Raw genomic sequence first — 25,601 nt, forward strand, 5'->3', positions numbered from 1 at the left:
TGGTGTAGTTACATGTTTTAAGTGGCCAGGGGCCAGGGCCCTTACCTTATCTCCAGGGGGCCCGATGGCTCCCTGAGGACCTGGAAGTCCCTGTAGAGAGAGAGGATGGACATTGTCAGCACAAACTCACTGGAGGATGAGACAGGAACGTCCAAGAGCGACAGAAAATCCGACCAATGGACTAATGTCAAAATGCCTTAGTGGGCATGACCATACAATGACGAACCAAATGAAGGCTGTAATCTCATACCCTGTCCAATAGGAATCCTAAGATGATCATACTGACCTGAGCACCAGGGTTTCCTTGCTGTCCACTGGGGCCAGGCTCTCCTTGGGGTCCCTATGATGGAGACAACACCTCGTTCACATTCATCCACAGGACATCACCAGGTGTCAGTCTGACACATGAGGACAGAGCAGCTTTAAGTGGTAGACGACTAAATGCTGGCACCCGAATATAGCGGAGGGTAAATTCATGAAGAATCTAGTGTGGTGAGTGAACTTTTGATTGAGTCAAATGTCACTACTTTATTACTTTCTTCCACACAGACATAACTCCCACGGGCCGGTGTGTTTTTGTAGCCTGTTCTAGCTGGAGGGAACACACACACACACACACACACACACACACACACACACACACACACACACACACACCACCGGCTCTCAACCTCTCTTTTTCAAACAAACACATAAACACCTCCCCTCTGCCACACACACTCTCTGTCTCCTTCACACACACTCTCTCAGTCTCCTTCACGCACACTCTCTCAGTCTCCTTCACGCACACTCTCTCAGTCTCCTTCACGCACACTCTCTCAGTCTCCTTCACGCACACTCTCTCAGTCTCCTTCACGCACACTCTCTCAGTCTCCTTCACACACACTCTCTCAGTCTCCTTCACACACACTCTCTCAGTCTCCTTCACGCACACTCTCTGTCTCCTTCACACACACTCTCTCAGTCTCCTTCACACACACACTCTCTTAGTCTTCTTCACGCACTCTCTCAGTCTCCTTCACACACACTCTCTCAGTCTCCTTCACGCACACTCTCTCAGTCTCCTTCACGCACACTCTCTCAGTCTCCTTCACGCACATTGTCTAAGTCTCCTTCACGCACACTCTCTCAGTCTCCTTCACGCACATTGTCTAAGTCTCCTTCACGCACACTCTCTCAGTCTCCTTCACGCACATTGTCTAAGTCTCCTTCACGCACACTCTCTCAGTCTCCTTCACGCACACTCTCTCAGTCTCCTTCACGCAAACTCTCTCCTAACGAAAGTAAACGCTGAACCTCAAACTCAAACGCCTCGCAGATAATTGACAATCAATTACGTTCCCTGTTTGGGGAGCGGCTGGGAAAAGACTGTGTGTCTTCCATCTCTCTCCCTAATTGGAGCGTCCCCAGCGGAGAAACTGTCTTCTCCAGCCAGGCATTCTCTCATTATGGATACACTGCTCCTACTAAATGGTCCCGGAATAACACAGACGGCCATGGAGGACTTGACTCTAACAGGACAGTACATTCGGTCTATTCTTCATTAGATGACAAGAGAGTCTTCACACTGTGGGGGTGTGGGAGAAAGTGAATGGGTCTTTATGAAACAACAGTGTGCATTTGATGAGGAAATTGACTGGAAGCAAGGTAAGGAAATGGCGTGAGCCTGGGGGATAGATCGAGTCAGTATGTGTGTGTGTGTGTGTGTGTGTGTGTGTGTGTGTGTGTGTGTGTGTGTGTGTGTGTGTGTGTGTGTGTGTGTGTGTGTGTGTGTGTGTGTGTGTGTGTGTGTGTGTGTGTGTGTGTGGGCGTGTGTGGGCGTGTGTGTGTGTGTGGGCGTGTGTGTGTGTGTGTCAGAAGCAAATCGAGCCGATCGGTTTCTACACGCTGCCACAGAACTTACAATGTTTCCTTTGGGTCCAGGGTGGCCATCCATTCCAGTCACACCCTGTAACACACACAGATGAGATGAAGCCTCTATTCAATGCATAAAGCACACACTCAGGTTAACACACAGAGAATAAGGATATAAAGATGGGGAGGGATTTAGTGATAGACTGGGATACAGTTGAAGTCGGAAGTTTACATACACTTAAGTCGGAGTCATTAAAACTAATTTTTCAACCACTCCACAAATTTCTTGTTAACAAACTATAGTTTTGGCAAGTCGGTTAGGACATCTACTTTGTGCATGACACAAGCAATTTTTCCAACAATTGTTTACAGACAGATTATTTAACTTATAATGCACGGTATCGCAATTACAGTGGGTCAGAAGTTTACATACACTAAGTTGACTGTGCCTTTAAACAGCTTGGAAAATTCCTGAAAATTATGTCATGGATTCAGAAGCTTCTGATAGGCTAATTGACATCATTTGAGTCAATTGGAGGTGTACCTGTGGATGTATTTCAAAGCCTACCTTCAAATGCAGTGCCTCTTTGCTTGACATCATGGGAAAATCTAAAGAAATCAGCCAAGACCTCAGAAAAACAATTGTAGACATCCACAAGTCTGGTTCATCCTTGGGAGCAATTTCTAAACACCTGAAGGTACCACGTTTATCTGCACAAACAATAGCACGCAAGTATAAACACCATGGGACCACTGTCATACTGCTCAGGAAGGAGACGCGTTCTTTATTCTAGAGATGAACGTACTTTTGCGTGAAACGTGCATATCAATCCCAGAACAACAGCAAAGGACCTTGTCAAGATGCTGGAGGAATCAGGTACAAAAGTTTTTATATCCACAGTAAAACAAGTTCTATATCGACATAAACTGAAAGGAGCCTCAGCAAGGAAAAAGCTACTGCTCCAAAACCACCATGAAAAAGCCAGACTACGGTTTCCAGCTGCACATGGGGAAAAAGTTTGTACTTTTTTGGAGAAATGTCCTCTGGTTTGATGAAAAAAAATAGAACTGTTTGGCCATAATGACCATCGTTATGTTTGGAGGGAAAAGGGGAGGCTTGCAAGCTGAAGAACACCATCCCAACCGTGAAACACGGGGGTGGCAGCATCATGTCCTGCTTTGCTGCAGGAGCACAATTTCACAGGTGAACTTCACAAAATAGATATCATGAGGTGGAAAAATTATGTGGATATATTGAAGTAACATCTCAAGACATCAGTTAGGAAGTTAAAGCTTGTTCGCAAATGGGTCTTCCAAATGGACAAAGACCCCAAGCATACTTCCAAAGTTGTGGCAAAATGGCTTAAGGACAACAAAGTCAAGGAATTGGAAAGCCCTGACCTCAATCCCATAGAAAATTTGTAGGCAGAACTGAAAAAGCAAGGAGGCCTACAAACCTGACTCCGTTACACCAGCTCTGTCAGGCGGAATGGGCCAAAATTCACCCAACTTATTGTGAGAAGCTTGTGGAAGGCTACCAGAAATGTTTGACCCAAGTTAAACAATTTAAAGGCAATGCTAGGAAATACTAATTGAGTGTATGTAAACTTCTGACCCACTGTGATGGAAAAAATTAAAATAAATAATTCTCTCTACTATTATTCTGACATTTCACATTCTTAAAATAAAGTGGTGATCCTAACTGACCAAAGACAGGGAAGTCTTACTTGGATTAAATGTCAGGAATTGTGAAAAACTGAGTTTAAATGTATTTGGCCAAGGTGTATGTAAACTTCCGATTTCAATTGTATATAAGCTGTAGATACCTTCCCCAATCTGAACCAACATGCTATCGGGACAAGGGGAGATTTCCCTCACATCAAATGATGTAGGGAAGGTAAAGTGGGAGGCATAAATAGCTTCATATCTATAGCCATAGCCCTTCTTATCATCTGATGTATGAAGTGAACAGGAGGCTGGCTGAGAACGGCTCATAATAATGTCTGGACCGGAGCGAACGGAACGGCCTCACCGTGTGCTTGACGCATTTGATAGCGTTCCAATCATTTCACTCCAGCCATTACCACGAGCCCGTCCTCCCCAATTAAGGTGCCACCAACCTCCTGTGATGTCGTGGAGTTGTTGTAGGTGTAGGTATTTCCCTGTGGGTGTCGTTAAAAAAAATCTGCCGTTGTGCCCTTGAGCAAGGCACTTAACCCTAGTTTGCTTCAGGGGCGCCGTACTACTATGGCAGACCCTGTAAAAGAACACATTTCACTGCGCCTTTCTGGTGTATGTGACAATAAACATCATTTTTGTTTTGTTTGTACTTTGTTTTGCTATGAGCTGCGGAAATGAATTCCCTCGATGGGGATGACGTATCCACTACATCTGTATCAGAATTTGAGTGTGAAATGAAAGTGTGTGTGACTGTGTGTGTGGGTATGTCTGTGTGTGTGTGTGTGTGTGTGTGTGTGTGTGTGTGTGTGTGTGTGTGTGTGTGTGTGTGTGTGTGTGTGTGTGTGTGTGTGTGTGTGTGTGTGTGTGTGTGTGTGTGTGTGTGTGTGTGTGTGTGTGCGTGCATTCTAAACTCACAAGTTGCCCGGGAGGTCCCTGAGGTCCCTTTGGTCCCAGCAAACCACGAGGTCCCTGGAGAGAGAGAAGAAACAATTGATCAAAATATGTTTCAAACAACATCAACACCAGGATCTTTTTCAAAAGTTACTAAATAAATATAGAATTTTGTTAAATGTAGATATAAAATTGCTTGTCACAACAATGAATAATGGATTTTCATCTAAAACATGCTTGAGGCTTCTTGAATCGCTCCGCGCCGTCCTAGACTGATTTCCCTATTCTTGATGTCTGCTCTTTTCAATGCTCTCAAACAGTCGTATGGTAGTGCCATGGCTCAAAGCACCTTCCTCTCAGAGCAAGTATATTTCAGAAAACAAGTGGTTGTACCACCCCCTGGTGGTATGTCTAAAATACTGCACCACACAATTGACCACTAATGATTCCCTCCCAGTCTCTCTTCCTCGAACTCCCATCCTCTCTACCTGTCTCATTTCTCCTCTCCGCAGGGGGAAATCCTGTCAGAGAGGAAGGGAAGCTCGTCCGTAGACGTATAGGAGCCTGTCCACCAGCCGTGAGGAAAGCAGGCTGTGAACAAGAGGAATCTACCCTCAGATTCACATATAGGCTAGTGAGCTAAATAACTAAAGCTGTGTACAAGACTGTGTGCATATACCATTAGCTGGACTTTATGTCATATCCTGTTCCTAGATATGTCAACACGTGCTTTATTGAGATGCAAGTGTCACGATGACAATTGTTTTTACCAATGACCTGCCACTGGCATTAAACAAAGCATGTGTGTCCATGTATGCTGATGATTCAACCATATACACATCACCAACCACAGCTAATGAAGTCACTGAAACCCTTAACAAAGAGTTGCAGTCTGTTTTGGAATGGATGGCCAGTAATAACCTGGTCCTGAACATCTCTAAAACTAAGAGCATTGTATTTGGTACAAAGCCTTCCCTAAGTTCTAGACCTCAGCTGAATCTGGTAATGAATGGTGTGGCTGTTAAACAAGTTGAGGAGACTAAATTACTTGGTGTTACCTTAGATTGTGAACTGTCATGGTCAAAACACAAAGATTCAATGGCTGTAAAGATTTAGGAGAGGTCTGTCTGTAATAAAGAGATGCTCTGCTTTTTTGACACCACACTCATATCTTGATTATTGTCCAATCGTGTGGTCGAGTGCTGCAAGGAAAGACCTAGTTAACCTGCAGCTGGCCCAGAACAAAGCGGAACGTCTTGCTCGTCATTGTTGTCAGAGGGCTGATATAAACACTATGCATGCCAGTCTCTCTTGGCTAAGAGTCAACACATTAAAGTGTTGAAAATCCCAAATTGTTTGCATAGGCACCTTACACACAGCTCTGACGCACACACTTATCCCACCAGACTTGCCACCAGGGGTCTTTTCACAGTCCCCAAATTCAAGAAAGCGTACAGTATTATATAGACCTATTATTATTATTATAAACAGATAAAGCAACACCTCGCGGCACAACGCCTCTCCCCTATTTGACCTAGATAGTGTGTGTGTATACATTGATATGTAGGCTACGTGTGCCTTTATAAAAATGTATGTAGTTCTGCCCTTGAGCTGTTCTTGTCTAATGATGTTCTGCATTATGTCATTCTGTATTATGTTTCATGTTTTGTGTGGAACCCCAGGAAGAGCAGCTGCTGCTTTTGCAACAGCTAATGGGGATCCGAATAAATTACCCAAAAATACCAAACGACAAGGTGGTAGACATCTTAAAAAAGGTCAACACTTACTGGCTCACCAGGCAGACCACGTGGCCCAATCTCTCCATCGTCTCCCTGAAAACAGGACGTGACATGATCAGAACAGGAAGCGGGAGGTCGGAGTAGAGGAGAGAGGGTGATGGGGAGAGGAGCTATGAAAGGAGGGGAAAGGAGGAGAGTACAGATGTAGCGCAGTAGGATGAGCCAGACGGGGAGTGAGTGATGGTGTGAGATGAGTGATGGTGTATGTGAGGAGGATGGCTGATTTACATGACTGACGGCAGACACTTAGATCACACACACTTACCAATCACACATACGCAGACACACACACACCGCACGGACATACTGACCTACGGACGCACACACACACACACACACACACACACACACACACACACACACACACACACACACACACACACACACACACACACACACACACACACACACACACACACACACACACACACACACACACACACACACACACACACAGGAGGATGAAGAAATAGAGAGCGAGAAAAATTGGGTAGAGATGATAAGAGATGTCGGGAGGGAGATGTGTGGTGGTGCTTACTCTCTCTCCATCCTCTCCTGTGGGTCCGGGAGGTCCATGGGGACCAGCTTCGCCCTAAATGAACCAACATAATACAGATCAGTGACACACACAGACAATCACACTGGCAAAGACACACAAACATTGGACTAGAAAATACAATGTAGATTCAAAAAAAGATAAAGAAAAGGGGTTTGACTTACTCTGTGTCCCTTCTCACCGGGAAGTCCGGCCAAACCATCGAAACCTCTGTCTCCCTTGGTTCCGGTCTGACCAGGCATGCCTCTGGCTCCGTCAGATCCAGCACGTCCCTGGAAACACAGAATATATAGACCTTACAACACCTAGCAACAATAACACTTCAATCACTTGCCTCTCCTTCCTGAAGGGCACAATCCTTTTTATTTTTTACTTTATTTCACCAGGAAAGACCTTTTGAGGTTAGAAACCTTTTGCAAAGAGAAACCTGTCAAGAGCTCAGCAGGAAGTAGTCGGCGTGAACATACAACACAAGAGCAATACAATACATGAATAAAATCAATCCTAATCTGCATGCCAAGCTAAAATGCCAGTGCAAGAATCCCAATTACACTTACCCTTCTACCAGGCTTCCCAAGGGGTCCATGAGAACCCATTGGGCCACGAGGTCCCTGAAACAATGAACAATGTTACTGGAGAACCCAACAAGAGAACCCTACCACAGGAACCCCCCAAAAAAAGAACCCTAATAAAATAACCATTGTGGTTCCAGTGGTCTAGAACATTCAGTGGTTCTAGTGGTCTAGAACCTTCCATCTGCCTTACCTGAGGACCGGTCTCTCCAGAATCTCCCTTCAGTCCAGACACACCTGGAGAACCCTGGGAGGACAAACACAACAAGGTCACACAATAGGTCACGGTAGACCCCAGATCAGGCCACAGCCAAAACACTATTACTGTTGTAGCATCAGAATTACAATTTCAATATGATCTTATCAACTATGAGCACCATAATTATTTATCCTCAGGCTGTGTATGTGACAGCGGTTAGTGTTTGTGTGTGTGTGTCTGTGAGGGGAAACTGAGGAAGACTTTGGTACGTACCAGAGGACCAGATCTACCAGTCAAACCCATAGGGCCAGTAGGACCACGCATCGCAAGCTGGAGAGAGAAAACAGCACTGTAAGAGAGATACAAAATTGTGTGTATGTGTGTGTGTGTGCGTGAGTGTGCGTAACCCTTACCCTGGCCTGTTGCATGATGGCTTGCATCTGAGCCTCCTGAGCAGACACCTGAGGTCCCTTCTGTCCAGAGTCTCCTCCAGAACTGAACCGGAACTGAAGGTGAAAGCAGAACTCAGAACCAATAATCAGACCCATACCACTGGGCAAAAACTGTGTGAATCAACGTTGTTTCCACATAATTTCAACCCCCAAAAATCAATGTGATAACGTTGAATCAACGTGATTGGATTTGCAATAAGTCATCAACATAAGGGCATTTTGTCTATTTACTTGAGTCATTTTCTATAAAGGCATCTTTACTTTTGCTCAAGTATGACGGATTACAAGTGAAGACCCAGCCGTGATCTGCCCAACTCTTCCAGACGAACTCAATGCATTTTATGCATGCCTCGACAACAACAGCACTGTACTGTGCGTGAGGGGACCCACCGACCCAGAGGACCTCGCTCTCTCTGAGTCCGACTTGAATCAGGCCAACACACGGGCCGCGGGGCCGGACGGTAATTCCAGGACGCGTTCTCAGAGCAAGCACAGATCAGCTGGCAGGCATATTCACGGTCATTTCCAACCTCTCCTTGTCTCAGTCTGTAATCCCTGCGTCTTATACTGAACATCATCATTCCTGTTCCCAAGAACTTTAATGCTTCATGCCACAATGACTACATCCCTGTAGCACTCACATCTGTAATCATGAAGTGCTTTGAGAGGCTCATTATGGCACACAACTCCATCATCCCAGCCACACTAGGCCCACTCCAATTTGCATATCGCCCCAACAGATTGCACTCCACATGGCCCTCGCCCACCTCGATAAGCGAAATACCTACAGTGTGTGAGAATGCTGTTAATTGACTACAGCTCAGCGTTCAACACCATTGTGCCCTCAAAGCTCGTTACCAAGCTTAGGACCCTGGGACTGAACACCTCCCTCTGCAACTGGATCCTGGACTTCCTGATGGGCTGACCTCAGATGGTGAGGGTAGACAACGTCATATCCGCCATGCTGACCTTCAACATAGGGGCTCCACAGGGGAGTGTGCTTAGTCCCCTCCTGTACTCCCTGTTCATCTACGACTACGTGGCCTCACACAACTCCAACACCATCATCAAGTTCGCTGACGACTCGACGGTAGCATACTTGATCACCGGTGACGGTGAGACAGCCTACAAGGAGGAGGTCAGTGACCTGGAAGTGTGCTGCTGGGACAACAACCTTTCCCTCAATGTCTAAAGAGCTGATTGTTGAATAGAGGAAACAGGGGGGTGAGCACGCCCCCATCCACATTTATGGGACTGCAGTGGAGCGGAGCGAGGGCTACAAGTTCCTCGGTGTCCAAATGGTCCACTCAAACACGCACAGTCATGAAGAAGGCACGATAGCGCCTCTTCCCTCTCAGGAGGTTGAAAAGGTTTGGCATGGGCCCTCAAATCCTCAAAAATCGAGAGCATCTTGACTGGCTGCATCACTGCTTGGTATGGCAACAGCACCGCCCTCGATGGCGCTACAGAGGGTTGGTAAGTCTGACACCAACAGGCTCCTGAACAGCTTCTATTCCCAAGCCATAAGAATGCTAAATTAGTTAACAGAATAGCTACACAGACTCTCTGAGTTGACCCTTGTACTTTATTTCTACTGACTCAACACACGCAACCTCACATACAATCATCATTTCAGCTGCTGCTACTCTGTTTATCATATATCCTGAAGCCTAGTCACCTTACCCCTCTACATATCTACTTCAATCACTCCAGTATCCCTGCACATAGTAAATATGGTATTGAAACTGATCCTATATATAGCTTCTTACTTTCTCGTGTTCTTCTTACTTCTTATTTGTATTTATTGTGTGTTTTTGTTCTACCATGTTACTTTTAGTGCTACATTGATATTGATTGCTGCATTGTTGGGTTTGGAGCTTCCAAGAAAGGCATTTCACTGTACTTCTGCACGTGACATTAAAACTTGAATCCCCTGTCCATCTCTAACAACACAGATCAGGACAGTCCAGCGTAAGCAGATACAGGTACATGGACAAAGAGACAGACAAGGCAGAGAGTAAGAAAATAATAGAGACCCCAGTGGGGTAAGAAAAGGTCAAGTCAGCTTACAGGCTAAAATAGCTCATCTTCAAAAAGAATGTCTAAATAAATCAAAATATGATTTATATATATATTTTTAAAGCAATTAAAAGTACTCAGTTGCAAAAACCTTCGCTCATACATCAACTGCCTGGTTATGGCCCTTTTCCCCATCCAGATGCTTACACTGGCATCTAGTGGTGATATGTGCGTAGTGCAACCTGCATTTTCTGACCAACATCTGGAGTTGAATGATCCAACAAAGATGTGCTTCTGTTTCTGTTACTGTTGGAATGAATAACAACACAACAGTGGGGAGGGTTTTTCACCCCAACCGTGACCTTGTTATTATAGAAATAGGGGGGAAAAAATAACATTGAAGACAGGATTGCATGAAGCTGGCAAACCTTGCTTTCTTCAACACAGGGACATCTCTCTAGCTAGACTATCTTTCTTGATATTTCTCTTGTCCCTGGAGAGCCTCACCGTTCCACCGTTCTCAATCAAACCAAACCATGACACAGACAATCTAACCATGCCGAGAGAGAGAGAGAGAGAGAGAGAGAGAGAGAGAGAGAGAGAGAGAGAGAGAGAGAGAGAGAGAGAGAGAGAGAATGTGAAACCAGGGGCACACAAATAGGGTCTTACTGCCTAATTTCCAAGCACACTATCCAACTCTCCACAATCAAACATACCTACATTTGGCCCGAGTTAATGTGTTGACATGGCTATTGCTCACAACCACAACTAATAACCACGGTATAATGCATAGCTATAAGGCACAGTTATAAGGCATGTGGTTGTCCCACCTAGCTATCTGAAGATGAATGGACTAAACTGTCGCTCGAGACAGTCGCTCAAGACAAGAGGGTCTGCTAAATGACTCAAATCTAAGCTCTCGTTATGTTTGAACAAAATGACAACATTTAAAAGGGCCTGTGCTTTACAGTTGCACCTTGACCAGACTAAGGCTAAGTTCATGTCCAGACATATTGGCCTGACTTTCCTAGACGGCTCTGCTCTGCTCTGCGGTCTCCTGAGACTTCAGCAGGACATCTGGACAAGTCATCACACTCAGGAGCAGCAGTAAAGCAGAACAGTAAAGAAACAGAAAGGCCAGCTATTCACTTTAGCCTTCGCAGCTGTGATCACAGGAAGGAACACTTAGCCCTGCTCTACTTCCTGTCTGAGGCTGGAGGACTTCCTGTAAGACTCCTATATCTGTCAATTGGGCTGGAGTCTGAGGACAAGAGGAAGGCGTGGGCTGGGGGGCTGGAGATTGGGGAATAGTGTGAGGTAGTTATCTCATTAGTAAGAAGGGGAGAAGAGAAGGGGAATGAGAGGCGAGAAAGAGCCAAAGTGAGTGAGTCTGAACGAGCGGAACCACAGCCTCCTAAAGCTTCAACTAGGAGGTGCTAGAGTGCTGACTTACAGCAGATTGGACTATCTATTTACGGGGCGGGACCAGAGAGGAAGAGTATTTGATTCAGAAGGAGACTCCCTCCCTGCATTCCAGAACAGAGATCTCTAAATACCCTCCGAGACAATGAAACACACATCCCACATAGCTAACTTCACACACAGGTCAGGACACAGTGGCCCAAACCCCACAGAACTCCGTTATCGATGTTACCAGCATTCTATCAGATAATGCAACGAAGCGAAGAGAGGATTAGCCGTGCGACAAGCCTAACAAATATGCCGGCAGCTTGAGAACAGCAGTACAGAAAGGGACATGATTAGGATGGAAGATTAAGAAGAAAGTCTGCCAGACAAAGACACATTCTCACACACACACACAATAGCCAACAAGCCAACATAGAATATACAATTATGAACGTACACACGTGCATAAACATACAGGCATTATTACTGAACATGAGACATACTTTCTGTTCTTGATCTATATCTATACACTTATTCTTGAAGTGTCAGATAATGTTATTTACTTACATGCAGCATCAGGGAAGTCTATATATTCTAGATCTGTGTATTCTAGAGCGGTCAGCCCATGTTATTTACTTACATGCAGCATCAGGGAAGTCTATATATTCTAGATCTGTGTATTCTAGAGCTGTCAGCCAATGTTATTTACTTACAGGCAGCATGAGGACAGTCCCTGGAGGTCCTGGCAGACCATCCGCACCAGGAAGACCAGCACGACCATTCGGACCCTGTGACAGAGAGATAGAGAGAGAGAAGGGGTGGGGGATTTACTCCAACAAGGTCAAAATGTACACATGTACAAGTTTTGTCAAAAACCTGACGCGTTTGTATTCCTGGCATCATTTACCTTGGACTAAACTTTTACAGGTGTATATCAATAGCTTGAATCACACCTTTTGGTTTTATTGACACAGCTGCATATGTGATGTGTTTGTGTTTTTTTTCCCCCTGTGTATTTATTTATATGTCGTTGTGCTTTACTGGTGAGGTGTCCTTGTTACTCACCCTCTCTCCTGCGTCTCCGGGGCTGCCCGGGGAACCGGAGGAACCTGGGGGTCCAGGGAGACCCTGTTTCACAACAATACATATCATCAGACAATGAGAACGGCACACACACGCAATCCCACTCATACGTACACACAACAAAATGCTACTCACGCAGTAACATACAGTGCATTCGGAAAAGTATTTAGACCCCTTGATCCCCCCCGCATTTTATTACATTACAGCATTATTCTAAAATGGATTAAATCGTCCCCCCCCCAAGTCAATCTACACACAATATCCCATAACGACAAAGCAAAAACTTTTTTTTGTGCAAATGTATAAGAAAACAAAAACTGAAATATTAAATTTAGATACATATTCAGACCCTTTAGTCAGTACTTTGTTGAAGCACCTTTGGCAGCGATTACAGCATCGAGTCTTCTTGGGTATGATGCTAGGTTGACACACCTGTATTTGGGGAGTTTCTCCCATTCTTCTCTGCAGATCCTCTCAAGCTCTGTCAGGTTGGTTGGGGAGTGCCGCTGCACAGTTATTTTCTGGTCTCTCCAGAGATGTTAGATCAGATTCTAGTCCGGGCTCTGGCTGAGCCACTCAAGGACATTCAGAGACTTGTCCCGAAGCCACTCCTGCATTGTCTCGGCTGTGTGCTTTGTCCTGTTGGATGTTGAACCTTCACCCCAGTCTGAGGTCCTGAGCGCTCTGGAGCAGGCTTTCACCAAGGAGCTCTCTGTACTTTGCTTCGTTCATCTTTCCCTCGATCCTGATTAGTTTCACAGTCCCTGCTGCTGAAAAACATCCCCACAGCAAGTTGCTACCACCACCATGCTTCACCGTAGGGATGGCATCCAGTATCCCTGCACATAGTAAATATGGTATTGAAACTGATCCTATATATAGCTTCTTACTTTCTCGTGTTCTTCTTACTTCTTATTTGTATTTATTGTGTGTTTTTGTTCTACCTTATGTTATTTTTAGTGCTACATTGATATTGATTACTCCATTGTTGGGTTTGGATCATTCAAGAAAGGCAATTCACTGTACTTCTGCACGTGGCATTAAAACTTGAATCCCCTGTCCATCTCTAACAACACAGATCAGGACAGTCCAGCATAAGTGGAAAAAAGAGACAGACAAGGCAGAGAGTATGAAAAGGTTTCCTCCAGACGTGACACTTGGCATTCAGGCCAAATAGTTCAATCTTGGTTTCATCAGACCAGAGAATCTTGTTTCTCCTGGTCTGAGAGTCCTTTAGGTGCCATTTGGCAAACTCCACGCGGGCTGTCATGTGCCTTTTACTGAGGAGTGGATTCCGTCTGGCCACTCTACCATAAAAAGGCCTGATTAATGCAGAAATGGTTGTCCTTCTGGAAGGTTCTCCCATCTCCACAGAGGAACTCTGGAGCTCCTCTGTGGAGCCTGACTAGGGCCCTTCTCCCCCGATTGCTCAATTTGGCCAAGTGGCCAGCTCGAGGAAGTCTTGGTGATTCTAAAATGATTCCATTTAAGAATGATGGAGGACACTGTGTTCTTGGGAACCTTCAATGATGTAGAAATGTTTTGTACCCTTCCCTTGATCTGTGCCTTAGACACAATCTATGGACAATTCCTTCGACCTCATGGCTTGGTTTTTGCTCTGACATGCACTGTCAACTGTGGGACCTTATATAGACAGGTGTGTGCCTTTCTAAACCATGTCCAACCAATTGAATTTACCACAGATGGACTCCAATCAAGTTGTAGAAACATCTCAAGGATGATCAATGGAAACAGGATGCACCTGAGCTCAATTTCGAGTCTCATAGCAAAGGGTCTGAATACTTATTTAAGTAAGATATTTCTGTTTTTCACTTTGTCATTATGCGGTATTGTGTGTAGATTGACAAATGAAATGTGTAATTTAATCAATTTTAGAACAAGGCTGTAACTTAACAAAATATGGAAAAAGGGAAAGGGAGAAGAGAGAGAATATATGAGGAAGTATGAGGTAGGCAGTCTATTAGAAGATACATCTCAACTGGTGCCCCATTTCTCTCGCTCTACAAACTCTTACTCTATCATTTCTCTGCTGCTTGGTGGAGTGTCTGTCTTCTATAGCACCCAGCAGCTTGGGATCAAATAGACTGCAAGAGCAAGTGTGTCATAAAGGCGTCGGTAAACGAATAATAACTGGTCCCAGAACAAGAACATCGGGGTAAACTAACGGTCTCTCTTGAGGAGTGGTGAGTCATGCTTTTACCACTCCGATTACGAAGGCTCTAGACTGGCAAGAGGCCCTGCCAAAATCACACTGAAAGGGCTTACAGTTTCACTCTCTCCAATTGTTACGCTAGTGGTGGCGTTCCAAAGCGAACAGTTGGGGGATAGCGACTGATTCTCAAGCAGAGGCAGACTACACAGGACATACGGGGGTGACACAGACTGAGATGCATCTCAGATTCCAACGGAAATCACTAGTCATAGGCTGCCAAGGATGAGCGAGAGAGAGAGAGAGAGAGAGAGAGAGAGAGAGAGAGAGAGAGAGAGAGAGAGAGAGAGAGAGAGAGAGAGAGAGAGAGAGAGAGAGAGAGAGAGAGAAAGGGAGATAGTGTTTATCTCCCTCCCTCTCTATATCTCTGAGTGTACAGAACATTAAGAACACCTTCCTAATATTGAGGTGCACCCTTCTTTAACCAGTCTCCTCCCCTTCATCTACACTGATTGAAGTTCATTTTAACAAGTGACATCAATACGAGATCATAGCGAGAGAGAGAGAGAGAGAGAGAGAGAGAGAGAGAGAGAGAGAGAGAGAGAGAGAGAGAGAGAGAGAGAGTTAACAATGTTAACACATGTTTCCCATGCCAATAAAGCACCTTGAATTGAATTGAGAGAGAGACATGTACAAACACACGTACACAAACAGAGGGGAGAAATAGACAAACACAAATGGAGAGAGAGAAAGAATGAGAGAGAATGAGAGAGAAAGAGAGAGAAAGAATGAGAAAGAATGAGAGAGAGTGAGAGAGAAGAGAGAAAGAGAAAGAATGAGAGAGAGTGAGAGAGAAAGAGAGAGAAAGAATGAGAGAGAGTGAGAGAGAGCGAGAGAGAGAGAGAGAGAGAGAGAATGAGAATGAGAGAGAGCGATGAGAGAGAGAGAGAAAGAGAGAGAAAGAATGAGAGAGAGTGAGAGAGAAAGAGAGAGAAAGAATGAGAGAGAGTGAGAGAGAGCGAGAGAGAGAGAAAGAGAGAGAAAGAATGAGAGAGAGTGAGAGAGAAAGAGAGAGAAAGAATGAGAGAGAGTGAGAGAGAGAGAGAGAGAAAGAGAGAGACAGAATGAGAAAGAATGAGAGAGAGTGAGAGAGAAAGAATGAGAGAGTGAGAGAGAAAGAGAGAGAAAGAATGAGAGAGAGTGAGAGAGAGCGAGAGAGAGAGAAAGAGAGAGAAAGATACATACACACACAGAGTTTGAGATTGAGACAAATGGAGGGAGAGAGATAGAGAGAGAGAGAGAGAGAGAGAGAGAGAGAGAGAGAGAGAGAGAGAGAGAGAGAGAGAGAGAGAGAGAGAGAGAGAGAAGAGAGAGAGAGAGAATAGAGAGGATAGAGAGATGTACTTACTGTTGGGCCTTCAGACCCGGGCGGACCCTCCACCAGCATTCCCTGAAACACACAAACACATCAGAGAGATGGATGGCTGCAGCCTGTAGAGCATGCAGCACTATCACCGTGTGTGTAAGCGTGCGTGTGTGTGCGTGTGGCAGTGTGTGTACAACCCTGTGTGTGTATTCATTCATTCATATGCATGCGTTGCTTCAGTATGTGTGCAGATGTATACATGTCCAGACACATTCTGCATATCTACTCTCCATCCAGGAGTGTTGGGTAATTTCATATAAATTCCTGCCTGTCATTTCACTTAGCACTTCACATCAATCTGGGAGAAACCAGCAGAGGGTAAATAATGATCAGGACAAAGTAAGGAGGCTGATGGAACATGTTCAACATGCCCATGGATCAGGGGACTATGGGTAATAAGAACACAGGAACTCTGTGTCCCGGAGATCTGTCCCGGAGATCTGTCTCTGTTCAGCTAATAGCAGAGCCAAGGTGGGCAAATGCTCCTCCAGCTCCCAGCATGCAAAAAGAAAGATGGCCTGGTCAGTAAGGGAGGGGGGTCTCATAGTAAGCACTCCTTGTCTCTCTGAACATGACCCTTGACCACGACTCACTTAAAAACAGCAGCTCTCTGTCTCCGCCTCTGTTTCGTAAAACACTCACAGATGAGCTAAAGCTAAAGGGCATGACAGTGAAGACTCATCCTTGTTTTGGTGTGGTGACCATTTTATGGGAAAAACATAACGTAGACACAACTAAAGCCTCGGTTGGAATTATGTGATTTCAGCATTTTTTTGTTTGCCTGCAGCCCTGCAAAATCTCATTCAAGCCACATCTATTTTCCAAGTTAAAAAGAATACATTTACTGCCCTACTTTTTAACATTCCGATAGTCATACATGTTCCTTTTGTTTGATGTGTGTCTATGGATAGGTGTGTGTGTGTGTGTGTGTGTGTGTGTGTGTGTGTGTGTGTGTGTGTGTGTGTGTGTGTGTGTGTGTGTGTGTGTGTGTGTGTGTGTGTGTGTGGTCACGTCACCGTTTTCCTATAGTGCGTCTATCTGGCAAACACTTGGCGTAGATATATGGCCAGGGATGTTTGACCCAGGAGTGACTGATCCCAGCAGTAAACAGATAGAGGAGTGTGTGTATGTGTGTGCGCATGCAAGCCTGTGTGTGTGTGTTTATGTGTGTGAGTAGCCAGGGTGGGGCTGGAAGTGGGCTGGGGGTGGGGGGTTATGTCGTCATTGTAGACACACGGGGCTTGGACTGGAAGGAGGGGGCTCCGCTCATTGTTGATTTAATATCCGAACTAGATGGACGGCTCACTGGCTCATTCAGTGAGGTAAGGACACGGACACACGCGCGCGCGCGCGCTCAGTCACACACATACAAACACTCCCACAAACACATAGTTAAGCCCAGTGACATTTGTTTAAATTAAGCAGCTGTGGATGATTATAGGGCTGAAGCCATGGGATTCAAAAACTCCCTTGATTCTGTGACTCAGTTTAGATTGAGGTGGTGCATTATGAATATCTATGTGTTGATGTGGATGCTTTGGATCACAAGATATGAATTGGCTGCCAGTGATGACATTGGCATACCAGAGAACGATGTAGAGGAATCAAAATCCTTGAGGTATAGCCGTGGCTTTAGCTCCTCGAGTTAACACTGTCATGGGTTCAAATCCCAAACTAGGGACTGGCTGTTTATCTCTCTCTCTCTCTCTCTCTCTCTCTCTCTACCCCTCCGTTCCCAGCGGGTCTTTCCCTGGTCAGTGTTTATGCTAGCCCACAGTGTGTTTACACACCCGATGATCATTCACAATCTCTAGATGTAGCCGTCCTCCAAATGTTTACCCTCCGGGCCAGGGGAGGGCCTTGCTGCAGGATACAATGTGAGAATGCAAAAGGCCGAGACCTGTGTGTTTGTGTTATATGACTCACAATCAGTGGTGTGTGATATTTCATGGTTTGGATGTGAAATACACACACTCACGCAGACACACATGTTTTTAACACACTCTCTCACACTGACACACACACACACACAGGAGAAATTATACTCACAGGCTCAATGATAGCAGGCTCTCCCTTCTGTCCTTTCTCTCCTCGAGACCCATCAACCTGCAGATGACACCGTCATCATTCCCTTCATCATCATCATCATCATCATCATCATCATCATCATCATCATCATCATCATCATCATCATCATCATCATCATCATCATCATCATCACTACTGCTGTCATCACCATCAGTCATAATTACCTGTCCATAGTATTCGTCTGTCTCTGCCGGCAGCACCTTTTCCTCCTGTCCACCGTAGTCCAGGTCTCCATAGCCATAATCTTCTTCCCCGTACTCAGAGATGGACTCCTCCTTAAACCCAACACCCTCCAGATCAGTGTAATCTCCCTCAATATTCACACCCTGGCCACCTGCTCCCCTAGCAACGGAACCCCCGGCTCCAGCTCCTGCCGCCCCGCCTCCGGCGCTCGCCGCCCCGCCTCCGGCGCCCGCCGCCCGCCTCCGGCTCTCGACGCACCGCCTCCGGCGCCCGCCGCCCGCCACCGGCGCTCGCTGCCCCGCCTCCGGCAGATCCACCTACAGTGACGGAACCGCCCCCAACAGAAACAGAACTGCCCCCGACTGATACGGATCCCCCACCAGCACCGATTTCGACAGTACTGCTGCTGCTGGTTCTGCTGCCGTGGCCACCTCCGCCGACTCCGTACTCATCCTCCTCTCCCTCTCCATAGGACAGGTCATAGCCCTCGCCATAGTTCCCATCGTAGGCTGTTGCTCCCTGAGAGACCAGCGAGGAAAGGATACAGAAGTGCGATGCAATGAGAATAGTACACTGTCACACAATGACAGATAATGGCAATCATCTTATCCTCCTGCTATAGCTGCTTTCCACACGTGTAGTTCTATGTGGGTAAACATGCTGGGTTAAAAACAGCCCAGCGCTGGGTAAATAGTGGACACGACACGTTGGTTGATTTTGACACAGCCAGTTCGGTTGTTTTCGTAGAACACTAGAGGCGTGGCTTAGTGAGGGCGGAGCTTGAAGATATATTTTTGGCCAACTGTGAGAGTAAATGTAATTCCACGCCCCCAATAGGCCACGCCCCCTGAAAAATGCCTATGGATTACATCAAAAAAAGGCTACCGTAGACTTTACCAGGGTCTCCCAAACTCAGTCCTGGGGCTCACCTTCGGTGCACACTTTGGTTGTTACTCTAGCACTACACAGATGATTCAAATAACCTACTCATTATCTGGCTTTGATTATTTGAATTATGAATAGTGCTCAGGGTAAAAAACAAAACGTGCACCCAATGCACCCAAACCGATTTTTGGAAACCCTGTGGGGCCTATAACACTGATCAACCAAGCATGGAAGTGAATATAAACCCAAGTAATACATTAAGCCATGTTTGGGAAATAAGATGACTTTCAGGAGGCATGGCCTGTTGGCAGTGTGGCTTTCAGTTATTTTTGGCCACCAGTGAGAGTAAATGTCATTCATATTCACTGCACATTACATATTCTAATATAACATTAATAACATTATGAGAATAAACATTAAAACAGTGGTAACTCTCCCAACATTGGGACATGCCTAGGCACTTGAGAAACGTATAGTCTTGGGAAAGCCTCACAAACGCTACAAAAGTGTCAGAGCTCAACAGACAGATAACATTACAACAGAACAGATGAACCGGAATGACATTTACACTCACGGGTAGCCAAAAATAACTATCCGAATGCCATGCACCTACTAAGCCAGTCCTCCAGTCTTCTGATCTGACCCAGCTCTGACCCAACCCAGCATCAATAACCCAACAGCCCAACTGAGTGACCCAACTGTCTGTGTCAAAATAACCCAACGTGTGTCCAGTATTTACACAAATTTGGTTGTTTTTAATCCAGCATTTTTTTTGTGACGATGATGATAACTCACTGAGGTCCTGTTGCGTGTCATGGTGAATCCTCCACTAGTGGTGATGACCTTCTCAATCTCCGCCCCCGTGCCCAGGTCAACCTTTGACCCCAAGTCCAGCTCCACCCCTGCGCCCGTCCCCACGCTGCTACTGCTGATGGTGACCCTGCGAGCGACGTCGGGCAGGGCCGTGGACTCGTCGTAGTACGTCTCGTAGTTGCCGTAACCTTCCGTATCATAGTTGTCGTAGCGGCTGGTATCCTCCCCAGCTCCAGCAGCAGCGGCAGCTTCAGCATTGGCGGTACTGGTCAACACTTTGCCCTCGGCCCCCTGACTGGCTGTCTCCCTTACTGATGACACCACCTCTTTGACGGAGGTGACGACACGGCCGCTCTCTGGCACGGACACCTGGAGGGAAGAACAACGCAATGTTAGGAGGAACCACTGTAGCTTTATACAACTGGCATGAACAACGGCTTTGTTTAAATTCATTCATTTTCATTAACCTCAGTTTTAAACCATTGAGATAAAGGAAAACGTTTCAAATGGATATCTGGCCCAAGAAAGCATACTCAGCTAGCATCAACAGCAATCCTCAACAACAATCAATAAGTCATAAGAGAAGGGATGAGGATGGGGGCAGGGTGTGAAGTCCCACAACCCACCATACTAAACTGGAGAGAGACGGGGGACAGAGGACAGTACCTTTACGTCTTCCGTGGCAGGTCCAGCTGCTTCGTCTGTCTCAGTCTCAGAAGGCTTCCCATCCGTGTCCTCATAGTAAGGATACTCATAGTAATAGCTGTCCTCCTCTGTGTTCTATACAATACAGGGAATTATGAAACGGTTAGTTCCGGCCAAGCAATCGGATTGGTCAAAAGTGTGTTCCAGCAGTGGTGCTATTGAGCACAACACCACGGCTAGCACAACACCACGGCTAGCAATAATATACGAGAGGGTGTGCGTTATGGCGACCCTGGTCGGAAACCTTTCCAGGAATGTCAATCTGACCCATATCCGACCTCTCTCTCTCTCCTGAGCCTCAGCGGCCCTACTCTTCTGTGTTCATGCATGTCACTGATGGATAATAGATCACTTTTCCACTGGCGTCTAAATGAAGCCGTCCCAGATCTTAACAGGTCGAGGGCATGTTGCTGTGTACTTTGTGGGTGTTTTCTAACCTCTGCATTTCTCTACTTTCCCAAAACACAACTCCCCCGAATTGCCCCACCCTTAACCTAGATACCGCTGCGGGTTGGGGTGAGCGGGTTGGAAGGTTCTAAGAGGGTACAATGGGGTGAGGTGGTACAAGGGAGATCAGGAGTGAAGGTGTTTAAGAAGGGCGGGGTAGACAGGAGTGGGGTTGACTTCCATTTTATGCAAGCTTACTTTACTTGCATATGGCGGTGCAATGTACCGAATGATTGCATGCCATAAGCTCTCTGTCATAGAGCTCATCCTGATGATGTACTGAGAGTAGTGGTGGTCCGAGTTGCATCAGTGCCTCTCAGTTTATTTGATCTGTGAGCTCTTCTCCATAATCGCCTTAATCTTAATCATAATCATAATCTTGACGGAAGAGAGAAAATGTAACATTTTAAAGTTAATTCCCTGCAATTCTACACATTTTGCCATGGGCCGGAGAATTTATTTTGCAATTTTATAACAACTGCCATGCAATTTTACTAATTGTGCCATGGGGCAGAGAGAAATGTCTGCAGTATTAATGCAAATTTCATAAAATTCTACCCATATTGCCAGTTTAGATAACTGACTAGACTATTTTACCAATCAAAAAATGTTAGCTGAAATGGCTAAGTGAATGACTGTCAGTTTCTGGCAAAACCAACCAAATTTCAAACTTGCACCTTCTGTATTCTACTATTCTAACCCTCAACAGTAAGTTGAGACCCCGACCGAGTTCCCTAGTGGCCGGGGGCCCTAAGCAACCAGGTACAAGAGCTGTGATTGGGCACACTATGGTTCTGGTTCTCTCCCTGACTACTCCCCATCCACCAACTGGAATGAGTCCTAGGGCGTGGTTGGTTAGCTTCTTGAATTAATGTCCTTCTCCTCCAAAGGATCAAGCCTTACCACACCAAGGTACGAAAGCAGAGATGTTTAATAGAATGGGGGCAGATACTGAAGAAGGACAATCTCCATTCAGCATAGCGCATGGAGATACAGGCCTCGGCAAGTACTCTGTCATTCCTGCATATTTTATCTACAATATCCCTGCATAGCATATTCAACCCTGTTGGTTTCCCCAGCAGTCAGCACTTTCTCTCTGGCAAACTTCTGCGTTTTCCCCCTCAGCCATGCAGCTCTTTTTTTCTTTCCAGCAGTTTGTCCAACCGACACTACCTGATCCCTACTCAAAGAGCTGCTTATGGATAAAGGCATTAGGGTAAATCAGGGAATACCACACCTCAGGGTATATGAAGGTGTTTGAGCTTCCTTGGTTAGCTTTTATATTATTGCTAAGTCAGGTACTCATCCTAAGGACCTAAAGGGCAAGGCGACCGGAAACATGACCGAATACAAACAGTGTAGCTATTCCCTCCGCGAGGCAATCAAACAAGCTAAGTGGTCAGTAAAGAGACAAAGTAGAGTCGCAATTCAAAGGCTCAGAAACGAGAGGTATGTGGCAGGGTCTACAGTCAATCACGGACTACAAAAAGAAAACCAGCCTCGTCGCGGACCCCGATGTCTTGCTCCCAGACAAACTAAACAACTTCATTGCTCGCTTTGAGGACAACACAGTGCCACCGACATGGCCCGCTACCAAAACCTGCGGACTCTCCTTCACCGCAGCCAACGTGAGTAAAACATTTAAACGTGTTAACCCTCGCAAGGCTGCCGGCCCAGACGGCATCACTAGTCGCGTCCTCAGAGCACGTGCAGATCAGCTGGCTGGTGTGTTTACGGACATATTCAATCAATCCCTATCCCAGTCTGCTGTTGCCACATGCTACAGGAGGGCCACCATTGTTCCTGTTCCCAATGAAAGCGAAGGTAACAGAGCTAAACGACTATCGCCCCGTAGCACTCACTTCCATCATCATGAAGTGCTTTGAGATAATAGTCAAGGATCATATCACCTCCACCCTACCTGATACCCTAGTCCCACTCCAATATGCTTACCGCACCAATAGGTCCACAGATGACGCAATCACAACAACGCAGCGGCCTACAGGGAGGAGGTGAGGGCCCTCAGAGTGTGGTGTCAAGAAAATAACCTCTCACTCAACATCACCAAAGCAAAGGAGACGATCGTGGAATTCAGGAAACAGTAGAGGGAGCACCCCTCCTATCCACATGGGACAGTGGTGGAGAAGGTGGAAAGTTCCTCGGCGTACACATCACAGACAAACTGAAATGGAACACCCACACAGACATTGTGGTGAAGAATTTCTAAAACCTCAGGAGGCTGAAGAAATTTGCCTTGTCACCAAAAACCCTCACAAACTTTTACAGATGCACAATCGAGAGCATCCTGCCGAGCTGTACCACCGCCTGGTACGGTAACTGCTCCGCCCACAACCGCAAGGCTCTCCAGAGAGTATTGAGGTTTACATAACGCATCACCGGGGGCAAACTACCTGCCCTCCAGGACACCTACACCATTCGATGTCACAGGAAGGCCAAAAAGATCATCAAGGACAACAACCTCCCGAGCCACTGCCTGTTCCCCCCGCTATCATCCAGAAGGCAAGGTCAGTACAGGTGCATCAAAGCTGGGACCGGAAGACTGAAAAACAGCTTCTATCTCAAGGCCATCAGACTGTTAAACAGCCACCACTAACATTGAGTGGCTGCTGCCAACATACTGACTCAAAACTCTAGCCACTTTAATGATTAAAAATTGGATGTAATAAATATATCAAGTCACTTTAGACAATACCACTTTTTATAATGTTTACATTCGCTACATTACTCATCTCATATGTATATACTGTACCCTATAGCATCTACTGCATCTTGCTTATGCCGTTCGGCCATTGCTCATCCACATATTTATATGTACATATTCTTATTCATTCCTGTACACTTGTGTGTATAAGGTAGTTGTTGTGAAATTGTTAGATTACTTGTTAGATATTACTGCATGGTCGGAACTAGAAGCACAAGCACTTCGCTACACTCACATTAACATCTGCTAACCATGTGTATGTGGCAAATACTATTTGATTTGATTTGAAAGACCCACCCTGACCGATAGTTGCCCTTAACCTCTGTCTGTCCAAAAAAAATGAGCACTTTATTAAAAAGTGTATCATCTTCTTGTTAAACTTCTCAAGCCGACACAGCAAGTAGGCTTCCACCTGAAGAGAATGACCCTGAGACATGAGAAGAGAGAGACTCACCTGAAAGGAAGGACAGAGTATATAAAACAGACTCTAAACATACTGTAAACATGGATAGGAAACAGGATGGTGGAGAGTTGATGAAGTGACTCACGTATTCATCGGTGTTGGGGTCCTGTGCCTGGGGCTGCTCTGGGACAGGGACCTCACAGTCGGGGCTGTAGTGCTCGCAGTAATCATACGCAGCACGGTGATCGGCTACAATCATCAGCTGCTGGATGTCTCCCTGGAAACACACAGGAAAAAGGAAGTGAAAAGTGATGTTAAATGATTATTATTTTAAAATAAATAAATAAACAAACCCCTAAAAAGACAGCTGAACTCAATGAAAATATGTCTTGCAGAGCGTCCTGCGGGCTGAACATAGACTGCAAGAACGAGGTCAAGGATAATGTATATACTGTAAATGCTGGATAGCTGATGCTATGTATTGGCCACTGAGATGCTTTAAAGCCACCGGTTGGCCGTCCAAAGCCCCATCTTCGTTCATGGCTTAGCAAAGGGCAAATTTAGCTACTGCAGGACACAACAGGTTACAAGCAGACCAAAAAAATAATACGTTTTTGGACAATGACATTTTTGTTTTAAATTGGATTTGATTGGTGTGATGCCAAATACAATCAGGCCTCCCTTGTGGGGTGTTTTTCTGTGCCAGGAACACCCACAGTTTTTTTTTAATGATCTTTATTTAAATGGCGACCAAATGCTTACTGGCATCAATCAATCAAGTGCTACGGCGCCAACATGTCATACTCTTTTTGTCCAGACAGCATCAGATACATGGGCTACACATACTGAGACAGAGGGGGCGCCGTTTCCCTCGCTCTGATGATTTCTCCTGTCAGATAGATACAGCTAGCTGCGAATTATGAAAACAGAGAGACGAAAGATCAATTGTTTTGACGTTGGTCAAATTTTGGGGGAAGCTTGGCTCCCCTCTGCATCCATGAATACACACAACTGCGAAAGGAGTAGTGTGAGTGTTGTAAAAGTTAGGTGTTCCTTAATATATACAGGGACATTTAAGTTGATCGATTGAAAAGATAAATTGGTACCAATGCAGTTGTCCTCTGTTTGGGAGTGACAGCCAATTTTGTGATTTATACAGTGTGTCTTACAATTCCATCATGTACCCTAAAAGGTACCGAACAGTACAATGTGAGATTATATGTGTACTTCTGACGGTACACTATGTG

General features: G+C 45.7%; 1 protein-coding gene across 1 annotated transcript in view; it reads right to left on the bottom strand.

Moving 5' to 3' along the window:
• LOC118385564 (collagen alpha-1(V) chain-like) overlaps positions 1–25,601 on the bottom strand; it is a 129,378-nt gene that overhangs the window by 35,029 nt on the left and 68,748 nt on the right. The window contains exons 5-24 of the mRNA XM_052521315.1: positions 24,500–24,631; positions 20,744–20,857; positions 20,060–20,446; positions 18,664–18,898; positions 18,361–18,599; positions 18,158–18,214; positions 16,091–16,132; positions 12,495–12,557; positions 12,143–12,217; positions 7,965–8,057; positions 7,825–7,881; positions 7,546–7,599; positions 7,338–7,391; positions 6,945–7,052; positions 6,763–6,816; positions 6,213–6,257; positions 4,450–4,503; positions 1,904–1,948; positions 287–340; positions 46–90 (exon numbers count right to left, since the gene is read on the bottom strand). Of these exons, the coding sequence (XP_052377275.1) occupies positions 46–90; positions 287–340; positions 1,904–1,948; positions 4,450–4,503; positions 6,213–6,257; positions 6,763–6,816; positions 6,945–7,052; positions 7,338–7,391; positions 7,546–7,599; positions 7,825–7,881; positions 7,965–8,057; positions 12,143–12,217; positions 12,495–12,557; positions 16,091–16,132; positions 18,158–18,214; positions 18,361–18,599; positions 18,664–18,898; positions 20,060–20,446; positions 20,744–20,857; positions 24,500–24,631 (2,007 nt within the window). The remainder of the gene's footprint in view (positions 1–45; positions 91–286; positions 341–1,903; positions 1,949–4,449; positions 4,504–6,212; positions 6,258–6,762; positions 6,817–6,944; positions 7,053–7,337; positions 7,392–7,545; positions 7,600–7,824; positions 7,882–7,964; positions 8,058–12,142; positions 12,218–12,494; positions 12,558–16,090; positions 16,133–18,157; positions 18,215–18,360; positions 18,600–18,663; positions 18,899–20,059; positions 20,447–20,743; positions 20,858–24,499; positions 24,632–25,601) is intronic.

The sequence above is a fragment of the Oncorhynchus keta genome, chromosome 6 (genome assembly GCF_023373465.1).
Source record: "Oncorhynchus keta strain PuntledgeMale-10-30-2019 chromosome 6, Oket_V2, whole genome shotgun sequence".
Taxonomy (NCBI): Eukaryota; Metazoa; Chordata; class Actinopteri; order Salmoniformes; family Salmonidae; genus Oncorhynchus; species Oncorhynchus keta.